This window comes from Haemaphysalis longicornis, unplaced genomic scaffold, assembly GCF_048455015.1.
Source record: "Haemaphysalis longicornis isolate Haplotype H1 unplaced genomic scaffold, Haemaphysalis longicornis Haplotype H1 scaffold_10, whole genome shotgun sequence".
In the NCBI taxonomy this organism is placed as follows: Eukaryota; Metazoa; Arthropoda; class Arachnida; order Ixodida; family Ixodidae; genus Haemaphysalis; species Haemaphysalis longicornis.
Genome location: NW_027526204.1, coordinates 91,416,660 through 91,432,046, shown reverse-complemented (window position 1 = coordinate 91,432,046; position 15,387 = coordinate 91,416,660). Strand labels below are relative to the sequence as shown.

Here is a 15,387-nt window from a genome sequence, read left to right as displayed (position 1 = left end):
GTTTTTTCCGGGTGCCTTCGCAGAACTCGCGAAATGGGCACTCTTGTCTTTGATGGTCTCGTCCTTCTCCCACTGAGGCAGTTGCGGGTTGCTGCCACTTCAGGGGCGGGGCGCGAAATGCTTCGCCCGTTGTTCAGGCGCTAGATTTAAATTTAATTTCTTCGTCTTCATCTAAACAGGCTTCGGTGCCTCCCTCCAAGGGTATTGACCTTCACTCGGGGCAAGGGTGGGCGGGAAAGTAAGGCATTTACGTCGCAGAAGCAGCGGAAGACTCATCTTTTGACGTCATTTGCTACGAAGTGAGCAGACATGCGGTCAATTTTTATTGGTGGAGGTTGACTGATTATGAGCCAGCACAGCTGGTTGTGTAGTCAAGACCCAGCAAATAGGGTGCCTTTTTATAAAAAGGAGTGGTGTAATTAGGGTTTTCTGTCTATACTGCCGTACGTGGCCCTGTGCTGGGCAATTCCTTAAAAGGGGCCGCTTGTAGAAAAGTCGGGACTTGTTTAAAAGAAAAGTGGATTGTCACTTCGGAATAACCGTGAAATTTACTAGGACACGCATATAGCTTTCAGAATCTTCCTCTGAAATGCAGTTATAATAGGTTTGCGGCCACACCACGATTAACATAGTGAAACAGAATAAATCATACGCATGAACTTTCTGACACGAGGGCATTTATTAAAGTGGAATGAAAGGGAAGCCTGATAATTTGACGAATGATAGAAGAGTAGCACATCAGTGTAAATTTGAATAGAAGTAAAATATTACAACAAGGACGTCCAGGCCGTCAAACGCAGCACACGAAACTTACAAGGAAGAAATGAAAGAGCCCCCTTGCTACTGTAATATGTAACTGAAGAATAAATAGGACTGCATTATGGAGACTAAGAAAGAGACTTAAGACAGCTAAAGTGGCGAGGGGCCCGATTTTTCGCTAACCGCACACCACGTTCACAAGCTCGCAGCATTTACCAGGATGGGTGCTTCAGCAGCACTGTCGTTTTAGTGCTGCTTGCGGAGGTGAACGCTTCATTTGTATTATCGGTATATCTGTTCCCTTGGTGAAGACAGCTGTCATTCTTTTGCGGAAGCGCGGTCAGCGTGCGTTGCCAGCAAAAATGTGCACATCAAGGAGAGGCAGTGAAGTTAGTTGCCACATGGAGGTCAAAATTGTTCGTGTCTGGCAAAAATTTGTTGTTACACCGCTTTTTCATAAAAAAAGTGAATCCCAAATAGCAGTTACAATATCGATGGAAGTGCACTTCTCTGTTGCTCCTGTCGGCACAGAGTAGTCGGCAGTAGGCGAACTTTGTTTTCTTACACTCGTCTTTCTTTTTTGCTAAAAGAAAAGTTATGCCCTAAAAGGCATGCTCCTTGGCGGGCTTTAGCAACATCATAGCAGCTGTGTTTCCACATGTTCAATAAAACAACGCGAACATCGAAGAAATTCGAAATGCGTCTTGTTGTTTTTTAAGTTTGTAAAACCATAACTGTTTTCTGGCGTGGCGCAAAATGGAAAGGCGTTTTTTAACGCGCGAATCCAGAACACTAGGAGAAGTTGCGTCGCACGTGACATGGAAACTCTTCTCGAACATGCAGGTTCAGCCTCTATAACTTCAGGAAGGCCGGTTGGCGCAGGTTCAAGGAAGTGCTAACGCAGTCAACCTTTGGAGAGAAGTGAAACCGGGCGGCAAGTTCAGAAATCAAGTGAGGTGGAACAGCTATGAAGTCAAAGGGTTCCAGCTCTGTCTGCTCTTACCCCAGCCTTGAACCACTAGTGCTAGTTGCACCAATTTCTTAGCAATTTTTGTTCATGGCTAAACGCTGTTTCCTTTCAAGTGGTTCAATTTCAAATTTTTGACAGTAGTTTTACACCTTGCCCTCAGCAAAGACCCAAATATGAAACAACAAACTTCGGCCGCCAGCAACCGCGGGTCTCCTGCACCACCCTAGCATCTTTTTTTTAAATGCAGAGCATTTCAGTAACTCACGATGTCACCCGCGTTGACGTCCGTAGGCGTCCGTAGTCGTAGTCCGCACCCTCATCCTACACTATATAAAAAAATACTATCCGGCGCCTGGTTTCGATCCCTCGACCCTGCGGGCGGAACGCAATGTACATGGTGCTCTACCCACTGCGCCAGAAAGCCGACACAGAATGGGAGGCTACGAACGCGCCTTATATCCTTGACTCATTCAAATTACTGCTGACGTGCGCTCTCTCGTCAGCAGTTGCCACAAGTGCAACAACATTAACGTAACTCAAACTACTTAACGACGTGCGCCACCGGAAATACTCTGCATTTGATCGTGGCCCTCGCGAGGGGGATGTTTCACTGCGTCGCCATGCGAAGAGTTTGCCATTATAGTTTCCGCCCGCTCCGGTAGGTGTCGCCACGGCAGGGGAGCTGCGCGGGCATTCGTTTTTAAGTGCGAAGCGCTTCTTAGTCGGGCCTACTCCTGCTTCCACCGCCGTCCTCCGTCCGCAGCCTAGCAACAGAGCTAGCTAGCGTGCCTAGCAACGGCGCCGGATTTCCGACGCGTGAGGGCGCTCGCATAGCGCCTCCTCTCCCCCCTCGCCTACTCCCCTAAAGCCCCTTTACTACTCTCCAGCTCGCAACAACCTCTCTCGGCGCGCCAGCCAGGCCACTACACTATATAAAAAAAAACAGCATCCGGCGCCAGGTTTTGATCCGAGGACCTTGCGTCCGCAGCGCGACGATCTACCGACTAAGCCACGGACGCGACGCTGATATCAGTGTTAGTAACGCGCCTTATATCTTGAACGCATTCAAACTACGTCGTCAGCGGCGTGCGTTGGCGACTCAGCGGCGTTATAGCGGCTTGATAACTGCGTGGTGTACACGTGATACTACAAACCCGATGGAAGAGATGGAAGAGAAGGCGGCGAGGCGGTGGGCTGCGGGGGCCGAGCGCAAGAGCCGCAAGCGGGCCGACAACCGTGCATTCGCACTTTCACATTCTCCCCCTCGGGGAAATGCGGGGGAATTTTTTTTTCTCGTTAAGTTAAAAAGTGTGGTAATTTATTTTCTTGTGAAGTACGTGCTTGACTAAAATATACTTCCTTTCTTGGACTATTCCCTTATTTGTTCGTTACTCATAAAAATAAGGTGAAAAATAAAAATGCGCGTGCACATGGATGTTCGATAGATTTTGGAAAGAGCCCCACAGAGGCCTTGAAACCAGACAAACTACTTATCTGCTTTGTGTTGGGAGAGCTTGGGCTAAAAGAAACGACCACTCGCAGCAGGGTGCGTGGAGCCTATGTTAATGTTGGGCCAACCTTACCAGGGTATGGGTATAATAGGGTGTGAGCCGTGGGCTGTTTTTTGATGAAGCATTGTGTATTTCATAGTTCTGTTCACACGCACGACGCCAAATAACCTGCCATACAGATTCGCTGTTAAAGCAGGGGGGCGATATGGCATAATAAATGCGGCCCCATACGTGTGTGGGTATTTCTAAAGGGGGAGAAGGAGATGCATGCTGAAACTATACTTTGTGTAATGCAAAACAAAGCATCTTCCCAAAATGACTTTCCATAACAATTAAAATAATCAGAGCAGGGTCAGTAGGTTTCTGGAATGACTAGGAATACATTTGCAAGAGACTAAGATGTGGACTTACTGCCAGCTGTGGCGATTCGCGTCTGCTAGAGGCAGCATTCGTTGGTAGTATTCTTTTCCAACAGGCATGTTACAGCTGGAATTCTTTTTCTACGATGATCAATTCACTGAACGAGTATTTCACTGAACATGCGATATTTGGTTGAGCTATATTATTCCGGGGCTTTCTCGTGGAAAACCAGATTTTTGACGTACTGCTATGAGGATGTTTTCAAACATGCAGTTAGGATTTCAGGCTCATTCGGCGCGCCTATTCTTTCGGGGCACAAAGATATGTACGACACTGCTCAAAATCTGCAAAAAAAGTGATGTATGATTATTTTACGATACATAGATTTTCATTTGTGCATTAGGCAGACTGTTGCTACTTACGTTTTGATTGCGTTAGTCACCATGCATTATTTTATCATTTAAAACATACGTACGAGGTTGTAAAGAACGTACCAAATACGCAATTGGTTGCTCCAAAAGTCTAGCCCGACACGAGTCGTCCTTCACATAAGCGAATTGCAGTGATTAACTGATGCATGCGTGCTGGTGCCTAATTTTCCGGGGTATATTAGGTAGTCACTACGCAAAGATAACCTAACGGTATTGTTTGATTGTGCCCTTGACCTACAATTCTGCACCACGATGTTGCTGCGCCTGTTTTGCATTGTTACTTTGAGTGCAATTGCAGAAAGTACCACACTATCTCTGGACAAATAGTTGAACCTACTCCCACTTGCTTTAGCAAGTTCTCGCCTCGTTACCACAGCAGCAGCATTTATCAATGACGATGCATAATTCAGCCGGTGCAGTTACTGTCACGGGGGGTGGTTTACTTTACTACCAAATGACTTGGGCTTGTCTAAGTTTTGAAAGAAACCCTAAAATGTCTGAAATTTTTCTTTTCGGTGATGTCGCATTTTAACTGCTTTAAACTGTGTCTGTTTATACACCTTTCGAAGCCGTCACACAAGCTATAGCAGTGAGATCACACTGATTTGCTCTGAGATTTTAGGTCTTTACCCTTTTCATATTTATATTAAGATTTCGGTTCACAGGCGTGTTGTGCAGGCTGAAAATGCTAGGAATACTCAATTTAGCACGGCTGCTAGGCAGTAAGTCGACATAGCCAAACATCTGGAACCGGGCAAGGGCCATTCACTATAAGGGGCACGTCATACTTCTCTTGGTTGAAATGCATGGGAATCGTCCGGGAATAGCTCAAAACATGCCCTATGCCTTAAATACTTTATTCCGATTGATTGTAGGGTTTAACGCGCCGACGCAACTCCGGCAATGAGGCGCGCCGTAGGGGAGGGCTCCAGATTATTGTTGACCATCTGGGGGATCTTTAACGTGCGGTGAAATCTCGTACACATGGGCGTTTTTACTTATCGCCTCAATCAGAAAAGCGGCCGCCGCGGACAGGAATCGAACCCACGATGTCGTGCTCAGCAGCGCAACGCCTTAGCCACTGAACCACCGCGGCGGGTAAAGACTTTATTCTGGCAAGGTAATTGAACAGTGTTTAAGACTCCCTTGAGTCTATTTTTAAATGTTTTCCACAATAAGAATCTAAGTTTACACTAGGCACACTCTGGTGTCATGGCGTCTATGTGAGGTCACATGCTCACCACTTGTCCTTATCCTCAGAGAAGACATTCAAATGTTTCTGCTGGTTGCACCTTTTAATATCACTGAAATACCACTAATTTTCAGAATGAAGTTGCAGAAGTATTCTTTTAAATATTGTTTCAACGGGGCTTGTGGTGCTCGTCCTTTATATAAGGTAGAGTAGTAAACTGAATACTGCTGATGCACTTTCTAGATTCACGGTGTTGCTAATAAAACTCGAAGACTATGGAGGACAAAAATGCCAAACGTTTCCGTACTGGAAGAAGAATAAATCTCAGGTAAGTCAGCGGTACTCACCGGTACTCTTACCGGTACTCACCTACGGGGCAGAAACTTGGAGGCTCACTAAGAAAGTTCAACTTAAATTGAGAACGACTCAGCGGGCAATGGAGCGGAAAATGATAGGTGTAACATTAAGGGACAAGAAGAGAGCGGAGTGGGTCATGGAGCAAACTGGTGTTAAAGACATATTAGTAGAAATTAAGGAGAAGAAATGGACGTGGGCAGGGCATGTAATGCGAAGGCAAGATAACAGCTGGTCATTTGGGGAACAGAGTGGATCCCTAGAGAAGGCAAGCGTTGCAGGGGGCGGCAGAAAGTTAGATGGGCAGATGAGGTCAAGAAGTTTGCGGGGATAAATTGGTCACAGTAGGCACAGGACCGAGGTAATTGGAGAATAATGGGAGAGGTCTTTGCCCTGCAGTGGGCGTAGATAGGCTGGTGATGATGATGATTATGATGAAGTCAGCGAGTAGTTTCTAGGGGGAAGCTCTCCCCTGCCTAACGATTTAAGCTTTACTTCATAGACGAGGTGACAGTGTAGCTTTCTTTTGTCACAGAATTGAGATGTGGTAATGCTTTCCTGTAATGAAAATCAGCGAATGTTTCTTTTAAAAAATTAAGTCTCCTTAAGGTGCATTGTGGTAAGAGTTTGAGACCCTCAGAACCTTTTGTTATCATGAATCTTTGACATCAACTGCTGCCATATCAATGCTTTAACAATCCAATTAGACATGCTGGCCTGAGCGGGTTATTTTCGTTTAAACTAGGACAGTTATTTGTATTACCAATAACACCACACGATTAGCAGTGAAAGACTTGATGCGCCGTTATAAGCAGAGAATCCCCCATCCTTGTTTTCAGCTTAATCTTTTTAAGCAAAGCCAGCATACTGAAAGGCTGGCCTCTGTACTGCAGATAAACCGCTCTGCCCAAAACACCTCCAATGCTGCGTGGTGTTTTGTGTATGCAATACATCTACCATGTGACAAATCTTGTTAAGCTTGGGCGTCTTTCTTTTTAAGCAAGGCAAGCAAACTGAAAGGCTCGCCTGTATACTGCAGGTTGACGGCTCTGCCGAAAATGGCTCCCCTGCTGAGTGTGGGGCTTTTTGTATGCAATACAGGTATCATGCGAGAAATTGTTCTTTATGGAAAGTCACTTCTGTAAAATGCTGCTTATACAGAAAAGGTACACGCACATTCGTTGTGAACTAATGGCTGTTTCTCGCATGTCTTGCAGGAACTAACCAATGTTAAAGAGTGGCCAGCACCCATGGCGTTACCTGTCACCGCAGCAATCTACAGGGCCACCAGCAATGCTTCTGGCGGTGTCTGTGGCAGCTTTGAAATGTCCCAAGAAAATGAGGTATCCAAAAAAACGCGGCGCACCAAAAGCCATCGCTACAGGTGTTATGTTCAGAGGGGTCGAAATCCTGCTGGCAAGGCCATTTACGCAGGACGTACGTGATCTGCAGTCCTTCCGAAGGGTTCTCTGATTTATCTCACGATTCGCCAGTGCTCTTTTCCAGTGCAGTCCAGCTTTAAGCGTATTATTGCGCTGAAGCTCCTTTCAAGCACTTTGCCACAAAATTTCCGGCAGCGATGCAGGGATCAATGTCAGGCGATGCTCACTGTCAACACTATCCGCAGGGAGGAGTATAAGTCCTGCTATTTTTATGACGTTGCACACCCAGGTAGACCCCCTAATGGCTCTTTTCCTACTGTGACATTGATAAGTTTTCTGCTTTTTTTTGGCGGTATAATTTGGCGGTTACCGGCGCTTAAAAGCGAGCGAATGGGAAAGGGCACGAATGGTGTATAGGTATGTGGCTGACTAGCTATTTTGCCTAATGCAGCTGGCATTGTCAGAAGCAAAAATAAGATTTACTGTTTAATCCTAAACCCCTAGCATCATATTGTCATGTAGCCAAAGACAACGGAGTTTTCTTCAAGAAAAACACGTTTTTTGGAGCGAACTTGTGCTCACCTAAGAATACGCAGGCGATGCAACAGCAGTCAACAAAGTGACGTGTGTGGACTGATTTTGGCAATCAAATGCCGCGGCGTCTGCTCTGCGGTAATTTATCTCTCGGCGTGAGGGCTTCTCTACCAGTCGAATTGCATCCAGAACGCTGTAGATCATAGATTATTCTAGGGTAGTTCGCGACACTCTCTCTATCAAAGGAGACAACATGTGCGGCATAAAGACTAAAACATGCGCTTCACTTGACCTAGGGTTAACACAGATAACACAGCCCGGCGTAGCCATTTGGCCAAAAAAAAAACATACACAAACAAACCTAAAACATGGTTGGTGGCATGACCCCTCTCTAAGAGGCCATCGACCCGATGGTAAAATTAAAGACCGTCCAGACAAACAATAAAAAGTTTGTGATCGTGCGTAGTAAGGTTTCAAGGTGTGCGTCGCCGGATTGTACTTGAATTACCATCGGGTATCACCTCGCAATTAAATTGGCCAACACGTTGTAGAAACCTATACGTTCCGAAATACCATCGGAGAAGCTTCTCACTGAGTCCACGTCGTCGTATGAGAGTCCAAACTCACTCATGATCCCCTGGGTGGTACTCGGCGTCTCGGCGTTGGAGTTTGTAGCGTCCCACATCCACCAGCTGCTGGTCCGTTGTATGAATTCGAGCGAGCTAACGGGCCTTTTCTGCACGCTGAAGGTATTCTTGGACGTCGGCGTTGAGGTTGTCTTCTACGTGTGAAGGATGGCATGAAGCAGCGGAGTCGGCCGTCTTCTGTAGACAAGCTCGAACTGTGTGATCTTCGCAGTTTCCTGGATCGCTGTGTTGTACACAAACGTGACATACAGAAGGGCTTCGTCCCAAGTCACTTTACGTAGTCAACGTCGACGTACATAGACAGCATATCCGCGATCGTCTTGTTCAGACGTTCCGTTAGTTCGTTTTTTGGGGGTGGTACGCCGTCGTTCTTCCGTGATCTGTGTTGCTGTAGCGTAAGATTCCTTGCATGGGCCCCTCAGTAAAGTCCATTCCGTGGTCCGTGATTAGGACTTGAGTGGCTCTATGTCGCAGCACAACTTGGTAAATGAAGAACTTGGCGACGTATTGTGCAGTCCCCCACAGAGAACGCTAGCGCGTCATGTATTCTGTTCCTACGACAATCCACTTGTCCTCGGGTCGTGACGTAGGGAACAGGCCCAGAAGGTCCATTCCAATCTTGAAAAGGCCTCGATGGGACGGCGATCAGCTGCAGAAGTCCGGCGGGTCTCCTCGGTGGCGTTTTTTGTCGCTGGCAGTCACGGCAGCTTCGGACGTAGTCGGTGACGTCGGATGCAAGGTGGGTCCAGTAGTACTTCGTCTTGATTTTTCCAATAGTGCGAGCTGTGCCGAGATGTCTGAAGGCGGGTCGTCGTGGCATGCTTCCAGAATTTCGCAACAAAGGTCTGCGAGGATGACAAGATGATTCGTTCTCATTATTCCGGTTCTGAAATTCTTCACGAGGACAGTTTTTCAGGCTGTATGCTGGTAAGTTTCGTTTGAAGGCCGTAGGAATGGCTACGTTGCGTCCTTCGTGGTAGTCGATCAGGACGCGAAACTCTCGGTCGGCACGCTGCTGGGCAGCGACGTAGCTTTGTGTAGAATTCGCTGTCTTCGTCAGAGTTTTGTAGTGGTGGGTTGACAGGAGCGCGAGATAGGCAGTCGGTGTCGGAGTGTTTCCTGCTGGATTTAAAGACTACTGTAACGTCAAATTCCTGCAGGCGCAACCTCCACCTATCCAGATGGACAGATAAAAAGAAGCAACTTATTTTAGTCTCCTGCAGAGCAACACCCCCATTAAATGGCGCCGCAACGCGAGCCCTTACGTCGTTTCAGCGGGTGGTCTTTACTCGACTATGGCGCGTGCTACTCCCGCGTTCTGTCGGCCTTGGGGACAACGTTCCGGCGGTTTCGCTCAGCCTTTATCTTTCGAGAGCCGCTGAGACCTGCTGGAAGGCCCAGGGTTGGATTTCTTGGTCGTAGCACTTCGCTGCAGCCGCGAGCCGTTGTTGAGTCGTTGTACTTGTCGACGCTTTGTTGGGGACCTTGGTGCAGTCCCATAGTATGTGCGTTAGTGTGGCTCTCTCCAGCTGTCACACGCGGCACAGATCACTCACATACCCTTACGGGTACACATACTGCATCAACACTTGGGTGGGTAAGGACCCAGTCCGTAGTTGTCTGAACAGCGCCGCCTCCGCTTGGCTGAGCCCCCGGTGTGGGGGTGCGACAGTCCTACGAGCCTAGCGGAGGAACTTTATAAGTTCGTTGAACATCGTCATACGGTACTTGGCGCTACACAACAGTGGACAGTCGGTTGCAGTGGCGCGATTGATTAGCGCTCGCGCTACTGCATGTGCCTTCTTGTTGCGGTTGTGCTTGTTCGACGCATCGTTGCCCGCGTGCGTTGGGAACCACTTTATTTTAACACACCTGTTTTCTCGTTGGAGGTCGGCCGAGCACAGAAAGCGCACAGCCTCACCAAACACTTTGCCCTTGGAATAATTCTGCACTGCACTCCTCGAATCACACAACAGTCTGGCACCCGGGGTCGCCAATGTCCACCTCCTCTGCCTAGCACGCCTCTCGGACCCGAACGCTCGCCGCCGCCCACGTCGCGCCGGACGACGTCTCCATAACGGTAGCCACGAATGCCTCGCTCTCTCCCTGGTATTCGTCTGCGTCCACGAATTTTGCGTGCTCGTCCTTGGCGTACAAGTCGATGAGGGCCTTGGCCCTCGCCGCTGTTCTCTCCTTGTTAAATTCCGGACTCATGTTCTTCGGGATGAGGTCTACCCGAATCCGGCGCCGGGTCTCCCCCTGGACAGATGCGTCGCTGCTCGCCTTCTTCGCCGCAGGCGTGAATGCGGACTCTTGCAGTATGCGCCTACCGGTATCGGTCTAGAGAGCCGCTCCAGCTGGGCGAACCTTTGCATGTAGCAATTTCCTCGAGGGCATTGTGTACCCCAGACTCAGGAGCTTGTCGGTGCTTGTGCACTCGAACAGCCCGAGCGCCACCTTGTACGCTAGGAGTATTAGGGTGTTGATCCTATTCTTTTCGCACTCCATCCAATTGTGGAAGGCTCAACGTAGGCGACGTGGCTGATTACGAAGGAGTGCACAAGCCGAATCAAGCTCTCCTCCTTCATCCCGGCCTTGGGGTTGGCGACCCGTCTGATGAGACGCACTGCGTTGGTGATCTTGGCTGTAAGGCAGGCAACGGTCTCGCCGTTGCGGCGACGCTTGTCTATAATCATGCCGAGAACCCGTATCTTGTCGACCTCCGGGATCACCTGGCCGCTCCTCGTCACAATCTTTATCGCCTCGTCATCCCTGAACTCGGTCTTGTTTCGCCGGACGTATTTCGGTGGTAACACCAGCAGCTTCGACTTGCTCTACGGGCAAATCAAGCAGGATCCGTTTAGCGGGTCTTCGAAAGTGTCGACGGCCTCTTGCAGCGTGCTCTCGATGTGACCATCGCTGCCTCCTGTAACCCCCAGAGTTATGTCATCGGCGTAGATAGGGTGCCGGACCCCCTCAACTCGTGAGAGCCGCTCGGCCACCCCGATCGTAATGAGGTTGAATAAGAACGGCGAGATGACTGAGCCCTGGGGGGTCCCGACACTGTGGAGCACCTTCTCTTAAGGTCGCAGATCACTGGTGCAAAGCTGTGTGGTCCGGCCTGTCAGGAAGTTCTTGATGTAGTTATAGGTTCTTGCGCCCATGTTGAGTCTGGACACCTGGGCTAGGATCACAGAGTGCTTTACTTTGTTGAAGGCTCTCTGCAGGTCCAGCCCCTGGATGGCCTTGTTGTCTTTCGTTAGGTTGTCGTCAATGACCTCATCCTTCAACAGAATCATCGCGTCTTGGGTGCCGAGGCAACGCCGAAACCCGATGATCCTGGCGGGGTACAGTCCCAACTCCTCCAGGAAGTCCTGCCACCTACACATGAAGACGTGCTCCTACACCTTGCCCACGCAGTACGTGAGCGAGATGCGCCGGAGATTGTCTGTGTTCGGTGGGTTGTGGTCTTGGCAGTCTTCCACTGCTGGGGAAGTGACCCCGGCCTACAGCACTTGTAGTAACCGGTGAGGTTTTTGATGGCCGCATCGCTGAGGTTCTTGAGCGCTCTGTTCGAGATGTTATCCGGGTCGGCCGACGACTTGCTGTTCAGGTCATGCAGGGTCACTCGAACCTCCTCGATGCTGATGTCGCGGTCGAGCTTATCGTTGGCTTGACCTTCGTACTCGGGATGCTTTTCCGTGTGTGTGGCCGGTAGGTATTTGCTGTCGATGGGTCTGATTACGTCTTTCTCGAAAAACAAACTGCGCGCAAATTAACGGGGGCAAGAAGAAGACGGCACAAGCGCAGACTCGAAACTAGTTTATTATTGCACAATACAAATCTTTAAATGCCCAAGCGCCCAATCGCCACACCCCCAATGCGTCACAGTTCTCGGCGCACTCAGCCGACAATACAAAAAAAAATACCGTAACAACAAAACCACAAAACAAACTTAGAGGCGCACGAATGGCGAAAATCAGCATAGATAACCACATAAAACATGCATTAAGACCCCCCTCCCACTCCCGACATGCATGCCCAGGAGAGGCACCGAAATAGCGCTCAATGTGCATCTAATTAGGCGACTTCTCGATTAAGCAGGGCGATAGAGGGATGACTGATGCAATCGGAACCAGCTTTTATGATGTGGCTCGCTTCTACAATTTCTCGCGTTTGCTGGTTCTTATGTCGGAAAAGGATGGCTGTGCGCGCTCAAACACAGGGACACAATCAGGTCTACATGCGCGGCAATGAGAAGATAAGTGGCTCATGTCACGTTTTTTCTTTGAATAGTTATGTTCTTTAGGGCTGACATTCAAACACCGTCCCGTTTGGCCAATGTATGCTTTGCTACAGGCAAGTTGGTATCGAATAAACGACCCCCGTAGCACACGGTACGAACTTCTTTTGGTGATTAAAGCCACATGTCCCCTGACGGTTTTTTGCCTTTTAACTGTTGCACAGATTTTCCCCAACTTAATAGGAGCCGAAAACACTACGCTCACGTTATACCGTCCTGCCACTTTTTTTAGTCCCTGAGACATCTTATCAAGATAGGGCACCACAGCAAAGTTTTTGGGTTTTTGTTGTGGCATTTCGGCTTGCTTGTCAAATTTTACTGACTTTAGCAGCTTTTCACTGGCCCTGGAAACGATATGATCAGGGTACCCAGATTTTTTAAAATCTCCACCTGCTCTACGACGGTGGTGGCCATTGAATGCTCGCCGGATTTGGATACGGGAGATTTCAGGCAGGAAAGGGCAATGCTTTGCTTCACCACTTTTGAATGTGCCGACTCAAAGAGTCAAAGGGCTTTAACAGACCTCGGAGAATACTTAAAGCACACGTGCCCTTCCCTGAAAGTCAGCCCTAAATATAAAACTGGAGCACTCGATCTCTGGGCAATTCAAAGTTAAATCGTAGACCCTGACCACACTCCTTAAAAACTTTATCAGGGCGCACACTGCGAGGGAACCTGTCCACGTTGGGCGTACTCACCGCCATGTTTTGTTGTAAATTGGGGCAGAAGGTGTTCGCTGCCCCGTTCTCCCTTGATACATTCGCCGCCGCCATGAATGCCCATGCCACGATGGTGCTCTGAGTGCTCGCGATGTTAAGGCCTCCCCAAACCACCACCTTGGTCTCCTCCCTCGGTAGAATGTCCGGCATCCTTGCTGCCCTCGTCACCAAAGCTTTCACATTCCTGGCGAAGTTTTTTCTTGTAGGCCTCTAGTGACGAGGGGCAGTGACCTTGCCGGCTGGGGCCTTTAAACGCTGGCCCGCTTGCGACCAGCCCGCACCGTCATTGAATTCCTCGGAAGAAAGCTCTTCCCCTTCAACTTCAATCCACATCTGGCTAACGCCGGAATTCGCCTGTTCCCGATCAATGGACGTCTCTATATCGGTCGTCATGTTTGTACAGCCGCCACCCGATGACGACGGCCTTTCCTCTCCGAGGTTAGGCCTAGCTAGCTGTGGACTCCAGCTGTTCAATTAGGCTTGGCGGAGCGCCACCGGGCCTCACCAGAAAAGTCCCCCAAAAAAACGTACCTTTTGTTAGCGACTGGTACTGGTTGATGACTCGTAGCTTCAAGGACACATTAGTAATAGTTATGCGGCGATAACTAATAATTAGCACTGCAAAAATGGTCATAAAAGCTGGAGCCAGTGTGAGCACTTCAGCTCTCGTTGATGACTTCAGCGCCTTCCAGACGGCCAGAGGGGTCCTTCAATAGCTTTGCTTTTGGATGAGGATGGCCCCCAAGCCTATATCACTGGCGTCCGTATGAATTTGTTTTGGCGTTTTCGTTGAAATGAGTGAGCACAGACGGGCTTCTCAGGCGTTGTTGCAACTAGAATACTTCCTCTTGGGCGCTTTCCAAGCTGAAAGGGGTGATATATTTCGCCAAGCGTGTGGGTGGCTGTGCTATGCGTGCGAAGTTTACGACGAAATGCCAGTAGCCCGCGCATAGTCCGAGAAATCTTCACACGCGCTTCTTGTCTCGCGGTCTTGGGAATTTCGCTATCGCTGAATTTTTGCCGGGTCAGGTAGGACTCTGGGTCAGGCAGGCAGGCGTTGCAGACGGGGCCCAAAAACTTCAGCCCTTGGTACGTGTTCGGCACTTTCAGGCTTCAGCTTTAATCCCGACGTGCGAATGGCCTTGACTAGAGATTCCAACCTTGTAAGGTGTTCGTCGAAAGTCCGGGAGAATTCCGCAACGTCGTCGAGGTATACGAGGCAGGTGTGCCACTTCAAGTCTGCTTGCACGGAGTCCATGACCCTTCGAAACTTTGCTGGTGCCGTGCACAGCCCTAACGGCATCACCTTAAACTTGTATAGGCCATCCAAGGTTATAAATCCAGTCTTGGTCTCTCTCGTCCACTTCTTTTTGCCAGTAGCATGTATTTAGATCCATCGAAGAGAAGTACTTCGTGTGACAGAGGTGGTTGAGGTTGTGGTTTATTCGTGCAGGGGTACACTACTGTTTTGGTGATTTTGTTCAGTCGCCGGTAGTCAAACGCAAAACCTTAATGTGCCGTCTTTTTTCTTCACAAGTGCAAACGTCGCAGCCCAGGGGCTTTTCGATGGCTGCATAATGTCGTCACTCAGCATGTCGTCCACTTGTGTCCGGATGGCTTTCCGCTCGTGTGAAGACAAGCAATACGGTTACTGTTGGGTAGGTCGGGCTTCATCTTCGGTTATAATTAGTTGCTTCGCTGGAGGTGTCTGACGCAATTTTGAGTTCGAAGAAAAAATTCGCTGTAGGGACGCAGCAATGCCAGTAATTTGTTGCGTTCTTCTTCCGGTAACGTCAGATTCAGGTCGAAAAGATGCGGATGCTTGAAGGTATCTTCGAATGCACGTTAAAAGTCGGCGACCGTGATCACGTCACGTGCTTCTTGTGTTTCTTCGAGGAACGCAATAGGAGATTCCTTGTTGAAAGCAGGTGCTCCTTGGTGAAATTAGTGACCAAAACGTGGGGTTGGCGTTGCTGAAAGAGCGCACTGCCTCTTGCGAGAGACACACCGGGGTCGAGAAGCAACCTTTGGTCTCTCTACAATATCGTCGACGTCAGGAGCAGCATCTGCACAGTAGACGGTGATTATCAAGCTTGTGCGGGGCGGCAAGGTGACGTGATCATCAGCGATCCGTACAGCCGCACGGTGTTTCAGGTTCGGTTTCGGCGTCATAGAGTTATCAGACGAAAAAGTTGCCGACTCGTTCTTTACATCAATTATTGCAC

The 15,387-nt window shown here is 49.1% G+C and overlaps 1 protein-coding gene across 1 annotated transcript in view; it reads left to right on the top strand.

Moving 5' to 3' along the window:
* The window catches only part of LOC144159937 (uncharacterized), a 71,669-nt gene extending 60,542 nt beyond the window's left edge, over window positions 1-11,127 (top strand). Inside the window, exons 10-12 of the mRNA XM_077691585.1 lie at window positions 5,467-5,551; window positions 6,795-6,920; window positions 11,080-11,127. Coding sequence (XP_077547711.1) covers window positions 5,467-5,551; window positions 6,795-6,920; window positions 11,080-11,127 — 259 coding nt within the window. The remainder of the gene's footprint in view (window positions 1-5,466; window positions 5,552-6,794; window positions 6,921-11,079) is intronic.
* The last annotated feature ends 4,260 nt before the right edge of the window (window positions 11,128-15,387 follow it).